Source organism: Cryptomeria japonica, chromosome 9 (assembly GCF_030272615.1).
Source record: "Cryptomeria japonica chromosome 9, Sugi_1.0, whole genome shotgun sequence".
Taxonomy (NCBI): Eukaryota; Viridiplantae; Streptophyta; class Pinopsida; order Cupressales; family Cupressaceae; genus Cryptomeria; species Cryptomeria japonica.
Window position 1 is genome coordinate 579,438,015 of NC_081413.1, and position 20,335 is coordinate 579,458,349.

A 20,335-nucleotide genomic window follows, 5' to 3' on the forward strand; every position below is an offset into this window, starting at 1 on the left:
GTAGATGCCCAAGACTGAATGTTTAATATAATCCAATAATGCTAAGTGTCGATCCATCTCAATATGAAAGCTACCATAATCCAATCAGGTATTCTAGACCACATGGATGAAGATGAAAATCCAAAATCTAGTAGAGACGATTGTAGAGCACAATCCAAAGACAAAGATATGCCCTTTGAAGATAAAGAGAACCTCATCCAAATAATACTGAAAATTATCCACTCATGTCAAGCTCTAAGGAATGATCATTTAGCCTAAAGAATATGGTGATCTCGACATCATTTATCTGTATACACATGACAAATGACGTGGCTAACCAGATTTTTAGGTCATTGCAAGGATCAACTTCATAGAATGAATGCATGAAGGAAATTTAATGACGTCCACAAGACCCAACGGTCTAAGAGGCTGGGATGTGACAAGTTAACTAGTTTTCGAGTTCTTTTCCATGTTGGTTCTTTTCTAAGTTCAAAAAACCACAACCACAAGATTTTTTACAAGGATCTTCATATCTAAGTTCAAACGACCATAACTTTTAAATCATGGACATTTATTTGGTGACATAACAAAATCCTCTTACCATCTCACCTCGACATACCGACCTCTTAATGAATAAATAGAAGGCTTGGTAGGTTGTTTCACCCCTCATGTTGGAAGATTAGTTCCATAGAGAATGGTTCAAGTTTCCCTACTTCTAGATATATGTAACAGATCGATTCAAATGGATGACAAAACTGCTTGCCTTTGGGAAACATATTGGGGGTACATTTGCCTTTTAAAAGATGTACAAACCTTTTGTTGATTTATGGGACCTTTCTACAATGACCTGGATTGATGATCGCTGTTAATATATATTTCAACCTTTGGAAGAGTCGGCTGCAAACAATTCACACGGTAAAGGTTCGTCCCACCATGGATTCAAATCAAACTCAACACTGAAGTGATGCAATTTCTTATAAAATTGGTCAATGGCATTTTAGCTGTAGAACCATGGATTCAAATCAAACTCAACACTAAAGTGATGCAATTTCTTAAAAAAATGGTCAATGGCATTTTAGCTGTAGAATTCTACATTTCCTGTGAGAGCTTGTATAAAAATCTTCTTCCCTTAAACTTGACAAGAAATTGAATTCCAAGAGGAGAGGCTATTTCTCTTCCAACAAATGCTATATAGGCTTAGCAATATTATTTGGAAATCAAATGCTGCTGCTCAAACTCGATCTCTGGCCTCAAAACTTCATCACTGACTGCCTACTAATGATCACTTTTGATTTCTTCAAACTATCTTATCATGTTATTCATTCTGCTAAAATGATTAAAAAAAGGCACAAAAAACCGCCCAACATTAGTTTTAGCTCTGTTTGCATTCCTGGAGCCTATCGTAACCTATCATCCATACTAAATTAACTACCTCCCCTATTCAACTTCACTAGAAATCTACATTTTTGGGGATCAAGACGCCTTTCAATGTCATTTTTGAAACCTGCCATCAGTTAACTATTTTTTTTCATTTGGAAGCAAAGGAGTTTCAGCTATATTTTCTAACAAAATTATCTCTTTTGAAATTGCAATTGCCAGATCTTTTCTCCAATCTTTTTCTGGTTGCAAATCTAGCAAATATTTTGTATGGTGATTATAGAACTAGCATAGATATCTTAAATACATCTATCTAAAATATTAATATCGTTGAAACTATCATTGAGAATAGATAGGCACAAATCTCTCAATAGCGTCTTTTAAATAAATGTATTTAAGATATCTAAGCTAGTTTTAAAATTTATAATTTATAATTTATATATATATAGAGAGAGAGAGAGAGAGCTACATAATAAACTATAAATATTAGGGTTTAGAGTAAAACAAAAATGGTTTATTTTTCATGAGTTATTTAATTGTTTTATTAAAATGTTGACCTCATTCACCTCATGCTGCCACTGTAGATTACGCCTCTTGATATAATAACATAGAGCTTAATCAATAAATGGAAGACATTTTAGAGCAGCTAGATGCTATTGCTAATAATCGCATTTATCTAGCCAAAAACATTGATGAAATCGCCAGGAATTTCAACCTTTGCTCTTCCTCAAAGATACCAAGATCAGATTCTTCCATATGGAATGCACAAGCTCCTCCCCAAGCTAGAAGTAAAGGAAGCTTCTAATTATGCAGTTGTTTCTGTGAATTTCAAGTAAGTAAAAATAGTTGTACAAGGGAAGTTTTATTATCTGAAGATGGATCCAGGTAGGTGGGCAGAATTTAGAATTATGGTCATAAATGATTATTTTCAATAACCAAAAAGGCAGATTTAGCTAAGTGATCAATGAAGCATCACCGTTTGCTGTGGAGCTTGTTTTGGGCAAGAGGAGGCATGAAGTGTTGCAGGCTACAGCAGTTATATAAATCAAATGACTGTTGAGTATGTGCATGAAGAGGAGCATGCAATGGGTAGAATATGGAAAAAAACTCAACTAGCTTTTGGATAATATTGGTGAGTTCAGTGCCATAGCTGCTGGAGCATTTGCACTGCATGAGATTATGAACTGCAAATCAAATTTTTACGAGGCTGCAAGACAGAAATTTCATGGTGAGGGGCATTCTGTTGGAAGTTCTGCCTGAAATATGAACGGTAATAATTCACAAAAGGGTCAAAGCGTTCTTAGCAACAGCCAGAGCTTGAGCAAGGTATTCCTTGCTGCTGCTTTTTATTATGAAGAGCGTGACTTGTACTACAATCCTTCAACTGCAAATACAGAATGGTTGCATGGCTTAAAAAAGATAAATCATAAAATGGATGAAATTTCTATCACATCCAAAATTTCATGAGGCAATTGGGGGTAATGCTTACTTTATTATTAAAATTTTGAGCATGAATAATTTGCATCCTGCGTCATTAAAAGAGAAAGGCTCACCAATCACCAAAAGTATGAGTATTTTGCATCCTGCACCATTAGAAGAGAAAGGCTCACCAATCAGCAAACCTCGCTGATATGATCCCCAAAAAGGCATGTCAGAGCCCCATGAATGCAAAGAAAAGGGCTGCAATGAAAAATCTAAAACACGTCCATAAGCAACCAAGAGTTTCATGGATAGATTCTGATGAAAACCACTTCATCGCACATGATTCTCTTTGCAATTGAAGAAGATGGACCATTTGGCACTGCATATTCAGATCAACTATGCAGTTATGAAAATGGTTGTTGATGGAACTACATTTTGACTTATTGCCTAAAATGTTGAGGACTAGACCACCGTGCCTTGATGAGTTTTGCCATGTATGTCATTACCAGGCCTTCATTTTGTCCTCTCAAGAATGTTGTGTTTGCTTGTTCTTTGTATCAGGATTATGAAGAGCACAATCTATAATTTGTTTGGATCCATATCCAGATGACCCCATTGATGTACCAGTAGCCAAGGTAGAGGCACCAAAGATGAGATAAGCAAGGGCAGATCCAGTTCCAAGTGCAGGTTCAGATTTGTTCCAGTTGAAGAAGCAGGAGAACTCGGGTCAAATAGGAACAACTGGCCTCCCTCCATTCAGTTATAGCCATTGCCTGCCTGCATATCCGCTCAAATCACTAATGGTTACTAACTATACTAGGTAGATAAGGGTAATCTCTCTCAAATGGATCAACTATCTGCAACAGAATAAGAAAGGTCAGAGTGGGTTCTTTTCTCCCTAATTTGAGCGCTTCTGGCACCATTATTGAAACACCCTCAATCAAAACTGCAGAGAGATTGACCTACGCAACAGCACAAGCAGCACCTTTGAACTGGAATCGAAACATATTAGGCTGATCTCTTATTTGCCAATTTCACTGCTTTCATGTGAGGGATAACCATGGAATCAACCCCTAAGAATTGGTGCATAGATCAAGAACGACAAAATCTCTATGGAAGTGGCCTTACTGGTTTCTCCATTCCATTCCGGAAGGGAAGTGAAAGGTTCCAGTTTGTTGATCCCTGAGCTTCTCATGCTGAAAACGTTAGAAAAGCTTTTTACAGATGAAGCTTTTAATAACCGCACATTATAACTCTGGCTCTGCAAGATGATCAATGTGAAACCTGCAAATCTGAAGTTAGGAGATCACATACAAAGTTCCACAATTAACTAGAACTAATAAAGTCATTATTATGAGTGTCGCTAGAGTCATAAAATGGTTGCCCTTAAAGCAACAGCCAATAAACACATCTCTAGAAAACAAACATGATTTTGGTTTGTCACCAATGAGAAAAACAAAGAAGAGAACCAAACCAGTAGACTCCTCAGCAGCAGCCCTAATTCACGCACAGGATGCACTGTATCTGAAAATTTGCGTAAATTCCAAATGCCACATAGTTTCTAATTGCTAGAAGCATTCATTCCTCAAGTGAACCATGGCAACACTACAAAGACACTCTGAAATATATAAATACCATTATGTTTGCCTGAAACATTGAATTCTTGGACAACGCTGTGACATAAGAATATTACATCACACAAGGTTTATCCATCCAGCGAATAGTACACCCATGGGCCTCTAAACTCTTAATTAGAGCAAGTGGTAATTTAAATTTAAGGCATTCAAGAAGCCTTAGTTTCTTTAAATTCTCACAAGCCAACAGTGTAGAAACATAGCCCTCAACGGTTACATTCCTCAAATGAACCAGCTTCATGATCTGTAAGCAAGGCAGGCTTGCTAATGCTAATAATCCAACATCCGAGACCATACAATATGATAGATTCACCTGCAGAAACAACACAGATTCCAATACATGATATGATAAGGAACATGATTCATAATGTTGCACAATATGAAAAATTTATCTGTATAAATACACGAGGTTCCAATGTAAGATATGCAGGGGAAAATGAATCAAAAAGTTCCACTAGGTAATATCATCTACAAAAATACCTTAGATTCCAATATAAGATCCGTAAGAAATGCAGGGGAACATAAATAAAAAAGTTGCATTGTAAGATATAATTACCTGTCGCAAACTCTGACATGAATCAGCTATTGCCAACATCCCAGCATCATCAATATGGTAGCACCCTTTGATATCTAATTTAGCAATGTGTTTGCATCCTAAAGCAATTGCTGAAATACCAGCAGATGAAATACCAGAACAACCTCGGATTTCAAGGTTATGAAGTTTATGCAATTGTGAGATAGACTTGAGAGCATTATCACTAACACGCATACAGTAGGAAATATTAATGCTTTTTAACCTTTCACACCCATTAGAGATTGCTGCAATTCCAGCATCACCAACACCTGTGCATCTGGATATATAATCTCAATCAGTAACCAGCAAACATCTTAAATTGGGAATTGCAATTTTCAATAAAGATTCTCAACTTTTTCTATTCTTAGATTATGTAAAGATGTGGCAGACATCCTTAATTCTCAAAGCACCTGTACAGACTAATTTCTTGGAGCTTTGAGCAACATGTGCCTATATGTATGATCCCCTCATCAGATATATTTGGGCAGAATCCTAGCTTCAAAATGATCAATTCAGAGCACCTAGAAATGGATTCCAATCCTGCACGAATGGCCATATATTGTAAATACAAAAATTGTAAAAAATGATATATTAATTAAAAGATGTCTTTCTACTATCAAAATTCTCCCTTTCATAACTCTCTTCCTTTCCAAGTCAAAGTGAAATATGGAACCTGCGTTATTGATGCTGCAGTCACTAAGATCAAGCTCTTGCAGAAAAGGACACCCCTCCCCTAACATTGACAAGCTCTTTTCCGTAACCAAGTGACAAGATTCAATCTTAAGAGATGAAAGATATTTGTATGATCTCGCAACAGCTGATAAAGCAACATCAGTTAGATCACGACAGCATGTAAGATCTAACTTATTCAGCTCTCTACAATATGCCATAAATCCTTTCAGTTCTTCATCTGTGACTCCAATACACTTGCTTAAGCTCAATTCCCTCAAATATTTGCAGCTTCTACCAACAGACTCCAGTGCAGTGCTATAAATTTTACAACTATCAAATTTGATTATTTGCAGTCTATCAAAAGTTTGGGAGCTAGCAAGATCACTTGTAATCTGCATTACACAAAGGAAAAGATAGTTAAATTATAAAACGATGGTTACAAAACACATTAAATTTATGTACTTAAATACTTTGACAATCAAGAAAGTCTTTCCCAAAGTTTCAATACTTACCGGTATGCAATACGCAACAGTAAGTTGGCGCAACTCTGGAGAAACACTTGCAAGGTTGATTATTCCAGCAAAGCTGATATTGTGACACTTTGAAACATCCAGTCCCTATGACAGGGAACAAGCAGCATATCACAGCATATACAGACGTTTTAGGGTAAAAAAATTTAGTCAGATTCTTATGATATGTTTAATTGGGTCACCGACCAAGCAGAAACAAATCCTACATATGTAAATCTAATAAAATTCCTTAAGATCTGCAATTTGTTCTAATTTTTAATAGCAAGAATAAATTACCCACCTTCAATAGAATAGTACAAGTGAGATTCACAGATCTAAATCTGCAGCAAAATTGCATGAAAAAGACAAATAGTACACGAAATACCAAAAAAGGGGCAGGGACAGCAGATCCAAATCGTAAATCTTATTATGGCCTGGATAACTTCTTGCAAGCAAAAGTTTTAAGTTTGCTTTACAACCTGCATACCAGGTTTGCTCATAATTGGGGCTTGGCAATACTTGATGCTTCGAACCTTGTTGTCCTGACACCAAATCGGATAAAACTAAGATGCCATTACAAGTTGTAATGGATTCCTACTAGTAATAACCAACGAATCAATGAATGGTAATATTGATAATTGTAATTTGCTGCTAACAACACTCTGCTGGTTGACACATGCCCCATAATATTGAAATTTAGTACATGCAATACCACTTATAACTTACATGCTAGGCTGATTAAGAAGCTAGATAGAAAATCATGCTTAGAAAAAGATGAGACAGAAAAGAAGCAAAAATGAAACGACAAATATAGCATGAGTTTGAAGGTCAAGTCTTTCAAGTGTTGACAGTGGAATCTTGATCTGACCAAGAATTGTTATGAGCACAACCTACAATCCTCAAGGATCTAAGCTTTGTTCTGAAGCAATCTCATTAGGCCAAAACCTGAGGCACAAGATTGAATCAGGAAGCCTCCCAGGGTGTTGGTCAGGTTTAAATGCCCACCAAGGACTAGAAATCATATGAAGCAATGCATTGTCATAGGAAAAAGATCCACAGCTCATTTGAGATGCAACCCAACCAACATGCATCCCACCAGCCTGGATACTCCTCCATAGGGAGGTATCCAGCACATGAAGAGCTGAGACAGATAAAGGCAATGATGGCACACATCTCAAAAGAGGAAGATTTGCCAAGGAATGAAACAATCAAGAAAAATAAAACAAGTAATAAAACTCAAACTTATGCCTAAGATTAAGAAGCCTACAGTTGCCAAAGCCACTGAGGCGCCTCAAAATTAAGCAGCCAATAGCTATCTACATGGATGAGGATAACCCAAAGCTGCCCAAGAAGTCTGAGACTGCACTGATCCACTCTAAAATAAGAGGGTAGTAATCAAGATCTCCAGATTGACTTTTGCTACGTTTCAACAGTTTGACAAATTACTCAATAGCTTATTCATCTATATGAAGATAACTGTGCTGTATAATGAACTTGTCCAAAAAGGAAGTCCCACTTCTCTTGTTGAAGTTCAAAGTCTAAAACATTGATCATGAGAAGGTCATGGAGATCAACCAAACCACCAGTAAGTGGGTGCAATCAGATGTTCCTTAAGGTCTTCAATGTCTTAAAGAAGTCCATACCAAGAATGGACAAGTTGGAAACTAAGATGAGCAATCAACCAGCCAGTCATCAACCAAGGCAATAAGATCAATGAGACCAACCTCCTCAATCAAGTCAATTCTCAATTAGAGGATATCTTTCCAACATTATGAAGCATGAACACTTGAGCGAGAGAAGTAAGGTCAATTGAGATCAAGCAGGGATTGAAACTGATCTGAAATGGATCAATAGTAATACACAAAATACATTGTCTAATTTTGCAACACACTCGATTGATTACTTACATTCAAAGAATTGACACTCATAGCAAAACAACACCCTAAACTGCAAAGTTGCATAGACATGGATATGGATACAACCATTTTTTAAGACCCCCAATATGGATACGGCTAGATACGTCATTCATAAAAAAAACACACACATATATTTAACACAATTTTCTAAGTTATTCGAGGAGATTTTCATTACTTCAAAAGCAATATAGACACATAATTGCTACATAAATAATGATGAGTTGATATAACATTTTACAATATGCAAAAATAGTAGAGTTGCATTGGAAGATAACCCAAAAAATGGGTCACTGAAATAGAAAAATATTTCATTTGTCTTTCTCATTTGGTGTGGATTTTGTTAATACCAATTTTTTTTTTAAAAATGCATGAATGAAGTTTTTTTAAATTAAATTTAGGAAGATTTACGTCAAATTTTAGAAAAAATCAAATCACATAGTATCTAGCATGGTTGGAAATCAAGGATTTTTGGGCATGCGTGGGTACAATATTCGACGTGTATCCGAGCTGTATCGGATACGTATCTGTTTTGGAAACGGGAATGGATATGGGGATACGCATGCCCAGGGAGGGACAAAGAAGTTTCCGGCTACTATGTATTATGACCTAATCACACATCACCCCATCCCAGATAGGGACCTGTTGTCGTGTATTTTGTACACAATCATACACAGAATAAAATACCAATAGGCATCTTATCCTCTCTTGAGAAAATAGTCTCTAACTGCTTAAGATTCGCATAAAGGATCAGTTAGGAAGACTCCAAGGTTCTATTAGTCCTTCCACATGAGTTCATATGTCATTTATGCCTTGATTAGGAGTGTTGAGTACGCAGGACTACCTCACAGAGGAGTGATTGGAAGAGGACCCAGCGAGGTCAGAGCTTGTGATTCCTATGCCTACTTGCATCATCCGCCAGGGAGCAACTATAAGTTGGTTAATGATACTTTCACGATGAACATCACAAGGACGTTGCAAGGTGGAATTCACAACAGGTTATCTCATGATGCCCAGGAATTCATAAAGAGGTACGGTGCTTGGTTCATTCAATTTCCCAAGTTCACTTATATTAGGGTGCATGGATGTCCTTTACCTCCATACATGTTGCCGAGATATCCGACAGACAGAATTGTGTTACTTGAAGTAACAAGACAGTTGGCAGCATATGTGAAGGCATTCAGACACAGACATCAGAATGGAGTTCCAGTACCTATCATTTTGGGTAATTCAGTTGAGGTATGTCCTAATGCTTTAGCCATGGATGACGCAGAGAAGGAGTTAGCCTTGTATTCTTTTCCATCTTTTGCTTTGAGAGAAAGCTTTGATCCACATGGACATTTAGAGGAGACAGTCGGCAGAAGGTTTAGGCATGAGTACCAAATAGAAGATTTTATGATGAATCTCTTAGATGATCTTGAAGTGAAACGGAAAATGCATTCTAGATTGCCTTTGGATTTCATCAGGAGATGCAGGATTTACAGAGTGGCCGACCAAGCTCAAGACAGTGGCAGACATATCCAGTCTTCCTATGATCGAGAAAGCAAAACAATAAGATTAGATTGGAATGAGCCCGAGGTCGTGGATTTAGATACTTTGATGGCACCAGTCTTGTCTTGTACTCGCAGATGGGTTGACATACAACATCAGAAGTTAAGAGAACAAGGCATAGCTATAACTTTCACTTTGGAAGAGAAACCAGCCGAAGGTGGAGCTAGTGTGAGTGAAGGCAATCCTAATCCTAGAAATTCAGGTGAAGGGAACCTTCGATGTGCCAGTGAGGGCAATCTCCATCCAAGAGGTTCGAAGAGGAAAGAGAGACCTGGAAAGAGAGAATCTTCCAAGAAGAAACAAGAGGCTAACAGAGATCGATCATCCGGTACTTCTTTTAGACCTGAGAAGAGAACAATTCAAGTGGAAGAATCCATGGAGTCTATGGTACAGAATGATAGGCAGGAGGAAGGACAAGCACAACAAGGGTCACCAGATGGATCTCTCCAAGACTATGAGTTAGATGAAGATAAAGAAGACAATGAAATATCATCTCCTCCCAGACAAGAAGAAATAGTGCACAAAGAGATTCAAGTTCAAGAGACAAGATCAATTATCCCAGATTGGTTGAAGGAAAGATTAACCAAGGTGATCGTAGTAGAGGACGAGGACAATGCAATTGATTTAGAGAGCCTTGTTGGACATTCCCAGGAAGTGACAGAGAAGAGAAAGGCTACCAAGATGTCCAAGATGATTCGAGATGAGACTGGATCCAGGAAATTGCAGATAGCTACACCGGCAGTAGACAAATATGAAGGTGAGATCCTAGCAGAGGAATATGATATACAGACATTTGAGCTAGGACCATCTACAGCAGAGCAAACTTTAGATGATGCCACCGATTCATTTGAGGCATTGAAAGACAAGCTTAGAGAAGAAATGGAGAAGAACAGAAAGCTTGAGAGAGAGGTCGGTGCATGGAGGACTTATTTCAGTCACATCAATGAACCTTTGGGACGTCAGGATCCAGCTAGATCACCAGTGCAAGCACTTCCACTTCAATCAATCAGTGAGGCAGAAAGATTCAGGAACATGGTCCAACGTACAAGTAATTGGATGGATAGATCTCATACAGTGGCCGTAGAGTTTGTAACAAGGATGATGAAGATTATTCATCAAGCTATCCAAGTTCTTGAGATAATCCACAATTTGATGATAACAGTAGCTGCATTTGCCCATACCAAGGATGTCGTCATTCCTGTCTTGAAAGTTATTAGACACACATCCAGGAAAGTTTTAACGCAAGAGAAGATCTTGGATGGAGAATCTCACAGTTTGTTTCAGTGGTCAACCTTACTCCATATGAAGAGTGTTTTCTTCGAGGACATCAGTGTTAGATGTGGCCAAGTTGAGGAGGTGATCAATCCGATCCAGGACAGAGTATTTGAGGTACTTCGTACCATTCTTGGCAGAAGGATCGAGGTCGAGACAGATGTGGATATGCAGGAGTTAGAGGATAGAATCAAGGTCATCTTTTGCAACGACGCAAATGTTACAGATGAGCAATATGATCAAATGTTTGCCACCATGCTCCTGATTGAAAGAACAAAAGAACTTGAATCTACTTGGGACGCAGCTCTTCTAGATGCATTCGATCAGGTCATCCACTTGGAAGAGAGTATGAAGAATCTTCCCGAGATTCCAATTGCAGAAATCGAAGGAATCGTGACAAGATTCATTGCATATGCCAAAAAAGAACATTGGAAAGGGAATAAGGTTCTAGATGAAAGGTTGTTATAGATGACATGGCATCTTATTTGTCATTGGTTTATGTCTCCTAGGTTTTTGTGCCAAATTTAATATTTGGCTATGTATTTAATATTGTTCAGTAAAAAGGAGGCCATTTGTGTCATGATCTTGACCGTTGATCTACTTTCGATCTAGACCTTTCATTGTAATTGGGGATGCTATTTATACCCCCATTTTTCATTTCATTTGGTAATAGTTAATAGTCAATAGTTGATGTAATAGAGAAGAGAGATAGCTAAGAGATTAGAAATTAGAAGCAATTTTATTTTGTAGCAAGATTGAGTTTTGAAGAGAGGAATTCAAGCAATTGTTGTATATGATGACTTGGAAATCAATAAAATATTGAAGTTATGGTGTTTTGTTGCAACTTTCTTGGTTATCTTCATGGTTGTTTAATCTACTTGAATCATGCTCAATCAAGGTAGTGTGTTAGTTTGAAGGACATTGTGTGAGACTTGATCTTTGGTAGGATTCGTAATCCAAACCACTAGCTTCTTGCTGATTGTAGGAACGCCTTGCGTGGTCGACTGGAGAATACTTTGAGTCCCTTAACCTTCAATCATTATTGTATCTTGGATATGTACCTTCGTGGTAGTGTCTTTGATCTTTGATGCATTGAATATCATTTTGTTACCTTAGAAGATCGCATCAATTTCAATTGAGTTGTTATCTTATGGCAAAATTGAAGTTGGTTGAATCTTGCCAAGTCTTGTCCATACGAAGTCATTCTTAAGGTTAGGCTAGATTAGACCTCTTTCAAACCCTACTCGTTTGTTATTTTTGAATAATTTCTTAGTTTAGCAAATCTTGAACTTTCGGAATGCGTAAGACCCCTTGAAGGAAACAGCAAATCACATCATACCGCTGGAAGCTTGTCCACACGTAGAGACCCTACTAACAGAACCTTGGAGTCTTCCTAACTGATCCTTTATGCGAATCTTCAGCAGTTAGAGACTATTTTCTCAAGAGAGGATAAGATGCCTATTGGTATTTTATTCTGTGTATGATTGTGTACAAAATACACGTCAACAGGACCCCCCTAGCTTTTAGGCCCTTTCGATCATTTGGTCTTGGTTTTTTGTGTGTTTTGGTAGCGGTCTCGTCAATCTCTCCGCTTTGTGGATGTTCAGGGGTCAGTTAGAGGTGATCTGCTTCTCTGTCAAGCGAATTCTATGAAGTCTAGGGCCTGTTTTGTCCCTTTTTAGAGTTTTGTCTTCTGTCCTAGATTTTAGGGGGTTTCTGTTAGGGTTTTGGGAAAACTGAACATACAACTGGAATCAAGACCCTTCAAAGAACCTCCTAGTAAAATTTGAGCCCAAACGGAGCGACTTTCTATTTTTAGAAAGTCCCTATTTTTTAGGGATTTTTCCAAGTCTCGGAATGTCATCATTTTGCCAAAAATCAAACTTACTATCTTTAGTAATTTCTATTTTTAATAAGTTTATATTTATAGTAAGTCATTCCTACACCTTGTCTAGGGGCCTAACGTTGACACTTTGAAGGTTTCTATTTTTGGAAAGTCAATACTGGCAGGGTCAGTTAGACAAGGCGACAAGGATCAGACGTTTGCAGACATTTCTAGTTCCGGAAAGTCAGATAGGAGTCAGAGAAAGCCAGAAATTGATCAAGTGCTAGAAGCCTATGCCTAAAATGGAAAGCTCAAAAATTCACCAAGGTTTAGGAAGTCATTCCAAAATTGCAAAGCGGAAAATTTCCATGAATCCATGGCAGAGTGAAATCAGCGCCCAAGGATGCAGTTGGGCGCCAAAATGGGTCAGGCAAGGATGGATGGACAAATTCCATGAATCCATGGCAGAGTGAAAACAGCACCCAAGGATGCAGTTGGGCGCCAAAATGGGTCAGGCAAGGATGGATGGACAAATTCCATGAATCCATGGTACAGTGAAAACAGCGCCCAAGGATGCAGTTAGGCGCCAAAATGGGTCAGGCAAGGATGGATGGACAAATTCCATGAATCCATGGCAGAGTGAAAACAGCACCCAAGGATGCAGTTGGGCGCCAAAATGGGTCAGGCAAGGATGGATGGACAAATTCCATGAATCCATGGCAGAGTGAAAATAGCGCCCAAGGATGCAGTTGGGCGCCAAAATGGGTCAGGCAAGGATGGATGGACAAATTCCATGAATCCATGGCAAAGTGAAAACAGCGCCCAAGGATGCAGTTGGGCGCCAAAATGGGTCAGGCAAGGATGGATGGACAATTTCCGTGAATCCATGGCAGAGTGAAAATTTCGCCCAAGGGAGTGATTGGGCGCCAAAAAGTTATACCCATGGAAGGTGTAAAAAATGAAAAAATTCCAAGACACAGTGAATTCAACGCCCAAGCTAAAAAGTTGAAATTTTGCCTAAGGCATGGAATCCAAGGAGTCAAGGAGGAATAAAAAGCAAAATTCCCCTCGGGCAAATTTTTGAATTTGCTATTTTTAGACACCGAATCTAGACGGAGTGTGGAAAATTTTATAGATTCGGAATCGGCGTGAAATTCTCCATCCAATGAACCTGACTCCTAAATTTTAGGAGGATCCCTAAAAAATAGGGATGTTGAAAATAGACATGGAAATTCCTTCAAAAGAAGGAGATGACAAGTTAGAATGGAATCAAAGCAAATCCTGAGAGGATCCTTCAAATTCCCTCCAAAATTGGAAAAAATGAAAATCAACGAGTTGGCGAATAGAATCTTCCAAGTATGACGCATGACTTGGAGCATTTAAGGAAAGTTCTAAATTTGAACTCATTCGCATGGGAAGTTGCCTTTGCATGGCGTAGTGATTGGGGAAAGTATGACGCATCATGAATGCAATTGCTAAATTAATGCCTCTTGAGAATTCTATATAAGTTTGGAAAGGCATTTCATTTCTCACGTGCAATATTTAGGAAAGAAGAGGTGGAGAAGTGAAGAATAGTCATACTTAAGTCTCTGTTTTCATCGTTTCCAAGGTGCTTCCAGGATGGCGGAATCAAGCAAGGCAACTACTATCTCTAGGTAGGCATTGATCAAGGCGGAAATGAAAAGTTTTCTTCCTCATTCTCGGTTGAATTCAAGATGGGATGAAATCAGCGATACTAATCTAGGCACATTCAACCTGGCTGCATTCAAGATCCAAATGTTCGGAACAACAGGGCACAATCCATCCCCGATAGCTGTCAGAATTGTGGAAAGTGGAATTGTTGCGGCAGCTGGTTTTCCTCCTGCTATTCAATGCCCAGACCCGGTCTTGGAATGTGCAACACATTACAATTTGGAGCGAAAAACAATCTCAACGCCAGATGGCAAGCTGTTGGCAACATTGACTCCGGAGTCAATTGGTGAGGCTTTCGAAATTCCTTCACATTATTCCATGATGTACAGGACCAGCAGCAGAGCTTAGGCAGCATATGAAGCAGGTCCTGCTAGGTGTGCTGATTTGATTAATAAATAGTGGTTGTTGAAGCCTAGAGTGCACGTTTCCAAGATGCCCAAAACTCTCACCATCTCCGAGTTCAAGCAGGAGTATATAGACCTGATAAAAATGCTAAGCAGAGTAATTAAGCGAGATCATGAATTCAAATACGTTGATCGACTGGGCCAGATTGATCAATCACTACTTGCATGAGCAGTTGAAGAACCTAAAAGAGAAAATATCCCAATCCTTTTTTATGAGCTCCTACCTGTTCTATATGCTTGCGCGAAGAGGAGGATTCGATGGGCTGCCAGCAAGAGGAATCATGGGTTGCGGACCAGCTCAGTTAAAAGTACATGAATGTTATCCCCAGCTGCATCTCCACAATGTTAATTCTTACAGGTTGGCGAATGACACCTTCACCATGTACTTGACGCGGCTTATGCAGAAGAAGTTGCACGTAAGGATGTCACTGCAAGCAAGTGCCTAGGTCCGAAGGTATGGAGCTACGTTCTTACAATTCCCTAAATTCACCTACATCAGGATGCAAGGATTCTCCTTCCAGTCATACAAGCTTGTATTGCTAGAGCTCATGAGGCAGTTAACGGCCTATGATCAGCTGCAGAAGAAGAAGAAGCAATCAATTGAATTTCCAATTGTTCTAGGTGACTTCATGGAAATATGCCTAGGCTTGGAAGTCGTTGAAAGTGTAGCAAGGGAATTGGCATTCTATCGCCTTCCATTTTATACATCCAGGGCCCAATATGATCCTTACAACCAAATTAGGAAGGTTGTTGGCATCAAATTCATACACAAGTTTCACTTGGAGGATTACTGGGCAAGTGTCGAGGATGACCTTGAGGTCCGGAGAAGAATGCATTCCAGATTGCCCCTCAACATCATCAGGACAAGTGAAATGTATCAGGTGCCAAATTAGATGAAGGAAGATGAAGATTTGATACAACCTAAATTCGAAAAAGTAAAGGATCAACCTATTCAGTCGCCGGATTGGTCAAAGCCCGAGATGGATGATTTGAATATCTTGGCTAGACCAGTGCTGAAATTCACTAAGCACTGGATTGACAAGCAGATAAGAAAGTTGGTGGAAGAAAATGTCCATCTAACATACCAGCTAAAGGGAAGTCTGGATTCCCACAATGAGGCAACTGAAAGCTCTTCATAGGTTCACGCAGGAAGGGAAGCCCGGATGGACAAAGGGAAAAAAGCCCCAAAGAGGCCAAGGACAACAAAGAAGAAAGATATCCAACAAGAAATCCCACAGGAGGTTCAACAGGAAGCCCAGCAAGAAGAACCTCCACAAAACAGAGCAAGGACCGAAAGGGAACATTCGCCAGTTAGTTCCTCGAGTGTGGAGGAAGTTGAAATGTTTCCACATACCACGGGCTCACTTCTAGGGAACATTCCAGCACCCAATATACTCAACATCAATGCTTCGCAAGAACACCGTCAACCGAGAAGTCAAGAGGCAAGAAAGTCCCCCACACCAAGAGGAAGTTCGCCAAGATAGCTTCATGGAAGCTATCCTTGGTGAAATGGAGGAAGAATCTCAGGAACAAGAACATGTAGAAGATCATAGCCACTCCATCCCCGCTCCAGACTGGTTGATAGGCAAGTTGGGGAATGAAGCAGAAGGAAGAACCAATCCTGCTCAGGAGTTGGAAGAATTATTGAAGAGGATGGGTCGGCCAGCAGAAAGAAAGGCTCCCCGGAAGTTTTCCAAGGTGGTCAGGTAAGAATCTTGATCCCGGACCTTGCATATTGCTGAGCCTGCAATGGATAAAGATAGAAGTGAGATTAGGCAGGAGGATTACATCATCAGACAAATTGATCTTGGCCATGCTTCCACAGGTCAAGTAGTGGGAGACTTTGAAGAATCTTCCTTAGCCATGAAGGAGAAGTTGTTGAAATCAAAGGCGAAATGTAAGCGGTTGAGGGAAGAAAATAGAGTCCTATGCGAATACGTCAAGAGTTTCAAAAGACCCCTCAGGGAGGCAAGTCCTTCATTCACTCCTCCTCCCTCCCTTCCCAAGGAAGTGGTTGATGATGCAGAGCTTATTAGAGCAATAGCGCAAAATTCCCAAGAATGGGTAGAGGACATTTATGTTGAGGCAGGAAAATTCATTGAGGATCTAGCTCAGCTTCATTCGAAGCTCGTGGCCCTCCTAAACAGATTGGAGACAGCAGAAGGATTATGGGAGGATGTAGACATTTACCAAGAATTAACCATTCCGCGACTCAGTGCTCTGATGAAGACTCTGAGGCAAACTCTGGTGGACGGAAAAGTGATCCAAGAAAATGAAGCTTATGACTTTCCCTAATGGTTCTACACCATCTGCTCAGGAAAGAAAACCTTTGACAAATTCAGTGTTGACTTTGTCACCTTGAAGGAGTCGATCAGAGGGGTACAGGAGGACATCCCTAGTGCAATAGAAGCATTGTTTGCGAAGAAACTCAATGACAGAGGAATAACGGTGAACTCCCTGAAATCTCAGTTGCGCGATTTCTTCTTCGTAAGTTCATTCCCTAAGGAACATTTTGCAAATGTTTCTTCATTCTCCGGTATAATGAAGAAGGTGCAGGAAGTCATGACGGAGTGGGAGAGCTTCTTTTCCAAGAGCGAGGAAGAAATTGCCTTGATGGAATTTGACATTGAAAATGTGCCAAGTGTCTCCATCGAAGAGCTGGAAGCCGTCATCGGCAGATTCATTGCATACGCCATAAATGAACGGGATAATGGTCGTCCATTTTTGGACGAGAATCTTTTGGTTGAATAGTGGTGGCGTTTTTATTACTAAAGGTATTTTGACTACACGTGGGTCCAGTCAATGCATGTCGCCGTCAAAGAGGGAATCTTCCTACATGTCGCCTCCTCATTAATTGTTTTATTCTCCATGCATGTCGCCATCATATGGAGAATGATGGGCATTTATTCCTTGCATGGGTGTTTGCTATATTCTGGGCATAATCAACATCATGGGGCACATTTAATGTGCTAGTGGGCGCTATTTTAGGCTCTTTAAATTAATTGTACATGGGCATAATGGGTTATTTATTACCGATTCCTGCCTTGTTGCACCTTGAGTGGGGAATCTTTTGGGGAAACCCTAATTAGGGTTTTCATGGCCTGAGGCCTATATAAGGGGGTGCCCCCCTCATTTGTAAGGGAGGAGAGATTATTGTCTGAGATTGTTGCATCAGGATTGCGAAGTAGTCAACTTAATGCATTGTTCAATTTGATGGTGTATTCTTGTTCTACTTTGGCAATCTGCATGGTCTTGCTCTCTTCGATTAGATTAAATTTGCTTATATGTTGTTAGAAGAACTTGTTGCAAAATCCGAGCTCATACTTTTGGTGTGCAGCTGATTGTTGTACGCCATGCAAAGTTAGCCTGAGCATGTTGATGTGTATGCGTTTAACTTCGGTTGTCAGTAGAGATTGTTCGATCCGATGGTCTGTATTGATGATCTGAAAAGCCTCCACGAACCCTTTGAAGATTGCACTGCCTTCGTGTAGTTGTGCTCTGCTGGCAAAATGAAGCGTGGTTTGTTTTTGCATAAGTAATCTCGTCTCTTGTTCTTAGGATTAAATTAGCCTTAGCCTAGTTTTTCTCTACCCTACTCCTATTTACTTTCCGCATAATTCAAAATCTAAAAGACTCAAAACTAGAGTTTTCATTGCAAATCATCCGCACAGAAATCTGAGCTTGCATGAGTTTTCTCCAATTGAACACACGTAAGGCCCCTTGGGTTATCAACAAACCCATCAAACATCTGAGTCACATCCGCGCACTGAAGGAACCTTGGAATTAGCCGTTTGAACTTTAAGCAATCCTAACATACGGACTAATCTTGATCAAGAGAGGATAAGGTGACCGTTGGTGACTTTATTCTGTGTTAGACGCTGTCATAAAAAACACGTCAACACTATGCCCTTAAGACTATGGGCTAATGTCACAAATCAACAACAAAGCCACAGAAACCAATGTGGAGTGGTTGGAAAAGGATAAGTAGATCCCATTGTATCTTTTGGTGGGTCTGCAAGGATGTTAACAATAAATTAAACATTCAGCTAGACCTGGATCTGTCACCTACAAATTCAGCTAGGGCCAACTCTTCCACCTACATATGCATCCATGGCCATATATGTCATTAATGAAAGTGATTTATTACATGTTTGCTCCCAGATGAATTTGTCATTTGCATATTCATCCTGGCCAAGTTAATTAGTGTACCTGATGAAAGACAGCAAAATCAACCCATAGAAAACTTTCCAAATTCCCTATCTGATGCCTTTCATTGTTCGAAAAACTTTGGTTTCAATTTGATAAATGTAAATGCATGGGGGAAACCAGACTTGAGTTGAGTAGTTGCAGCAAATTGTAGTTCTTGGCAATTTGCACTTAGCATAGAGAATCGAATACAAAATGAGCTGATAAGTTGTTGTAGAAGTCTAATAACAGCTGTAATGACCTTTAATAGCTTGTAACCTTGTATTTTTGGTGTTAGTTGGAAAATACACAACCCCTTGCTGGGGAATTTACCTACACTAGGTTTCTTCTGGTTAACTCACATTGTTGACTTGTGTGATTGCTGCGATGTTTCATGTTTCCAGTTCCACAAAACGCTTCCACTCCATTTCCATCAACAAAATATTCAAAAGACAACTCTGTGAATGTATGTACGTCACATACTTAAATCTTCGAGTAAACAATCAATTTTAGTCAAAGACAATGTAGAATCCATTTAGATGGAATTGAAATTGTTAATAACCAAGCTATTTTAAATCTTTTGCCAAGGAGGCTAGCAACACTTCAGCTTGAATCCAGTGCTTTCTTAATGCCCTAAACACAATGACTGAGGAGCCAATTATCGCAGCAGATTTGATAGCTTTGCCATACAGCAATGAATGCCAAAGGAAGTTTCCACCTGAATGCAAATGTTGTGGAGGAACGCATCTATTAGAAATGATTGGCCAAATTCAATACATCACGTTAAGGTCTTCTCTAACCTACAAACAAACCCAACTGCTACAAGATGGAGTGGCCTACCTCGTAGTGGTCAGGCCATGCAGCTGCAAACATGAGAAATTTGATGATGTTAAAGACACAACTGCAGGCATCATCATAGGCATAACCATATCTAGCCTAAAGTCCCTAAGAAGAATAAATCAATGAAAAAATGATAGGTGCAAGAAGGACATCCATTTTGCCAAAATCTCAAGAATGTTTTCAATGGTGTCCTTGGGATCAAGAATTGCTTGAACCTCAATGGTGAGACATACATGATGAAAATTATTGGGGTGAGGGAACCTCCATGTTCCCACTAAAATCAATCTATTATTTATTTCCAACTCCACTCATGCTTGATCTTCATTTTTATGAAGCACTACCAATTTCAGAATTTTGTGCAATAGGTGTATCCTCTCTCTCTCTCTCTCTCTGTCTCTCTCTCTCTCACACACACACACACACGCCCCAAAATAGCTATTTTCATCGCCACTCATTCTTAATCTTCATTTTGGTGAAGCACTACCA

General features: G+C 39.4%; 1 protein-coding gene across 1 annotated transcript in view; it reads right to left on the reverse strand.

Moving 5' to 3' along the window:
• Positions 1-4,297: 4,297 nt before the first annotated feature.
• LOC131051729 (uncharacterized) overlaps positions 4,298-20,335 on the reverse strand; it is a 101,583-nt gene continuing 85,545 nt past the window's right edge. The window contains exons 13-17 of the mRNA XM_059211775.1: positions 6,171-6,275; positions 5,660-6,050; positions 5,397-5,526; positions 4,969-5,263; positions 4,298-4,725 (exon numbers count right to left, since the gene is read on the reverse strand). Of these exons, the coding sequence (XP_059067758.1) occupies positions 4,468-4,725; positions 4,969-5,263; positions 5,397-5,526; positions 5,660-6,050; positions 6,171-6,275 (1,179 nt within the window). The 3' untranslated portion in view covers positions 4,298-4,467. The remainder of the gene's footprint in view (positions 4,726-4,968; positions 5,264-5,396; positions 5,527-5,659; positions 6,051-6,170; positions 6,276-20,335) is intronic.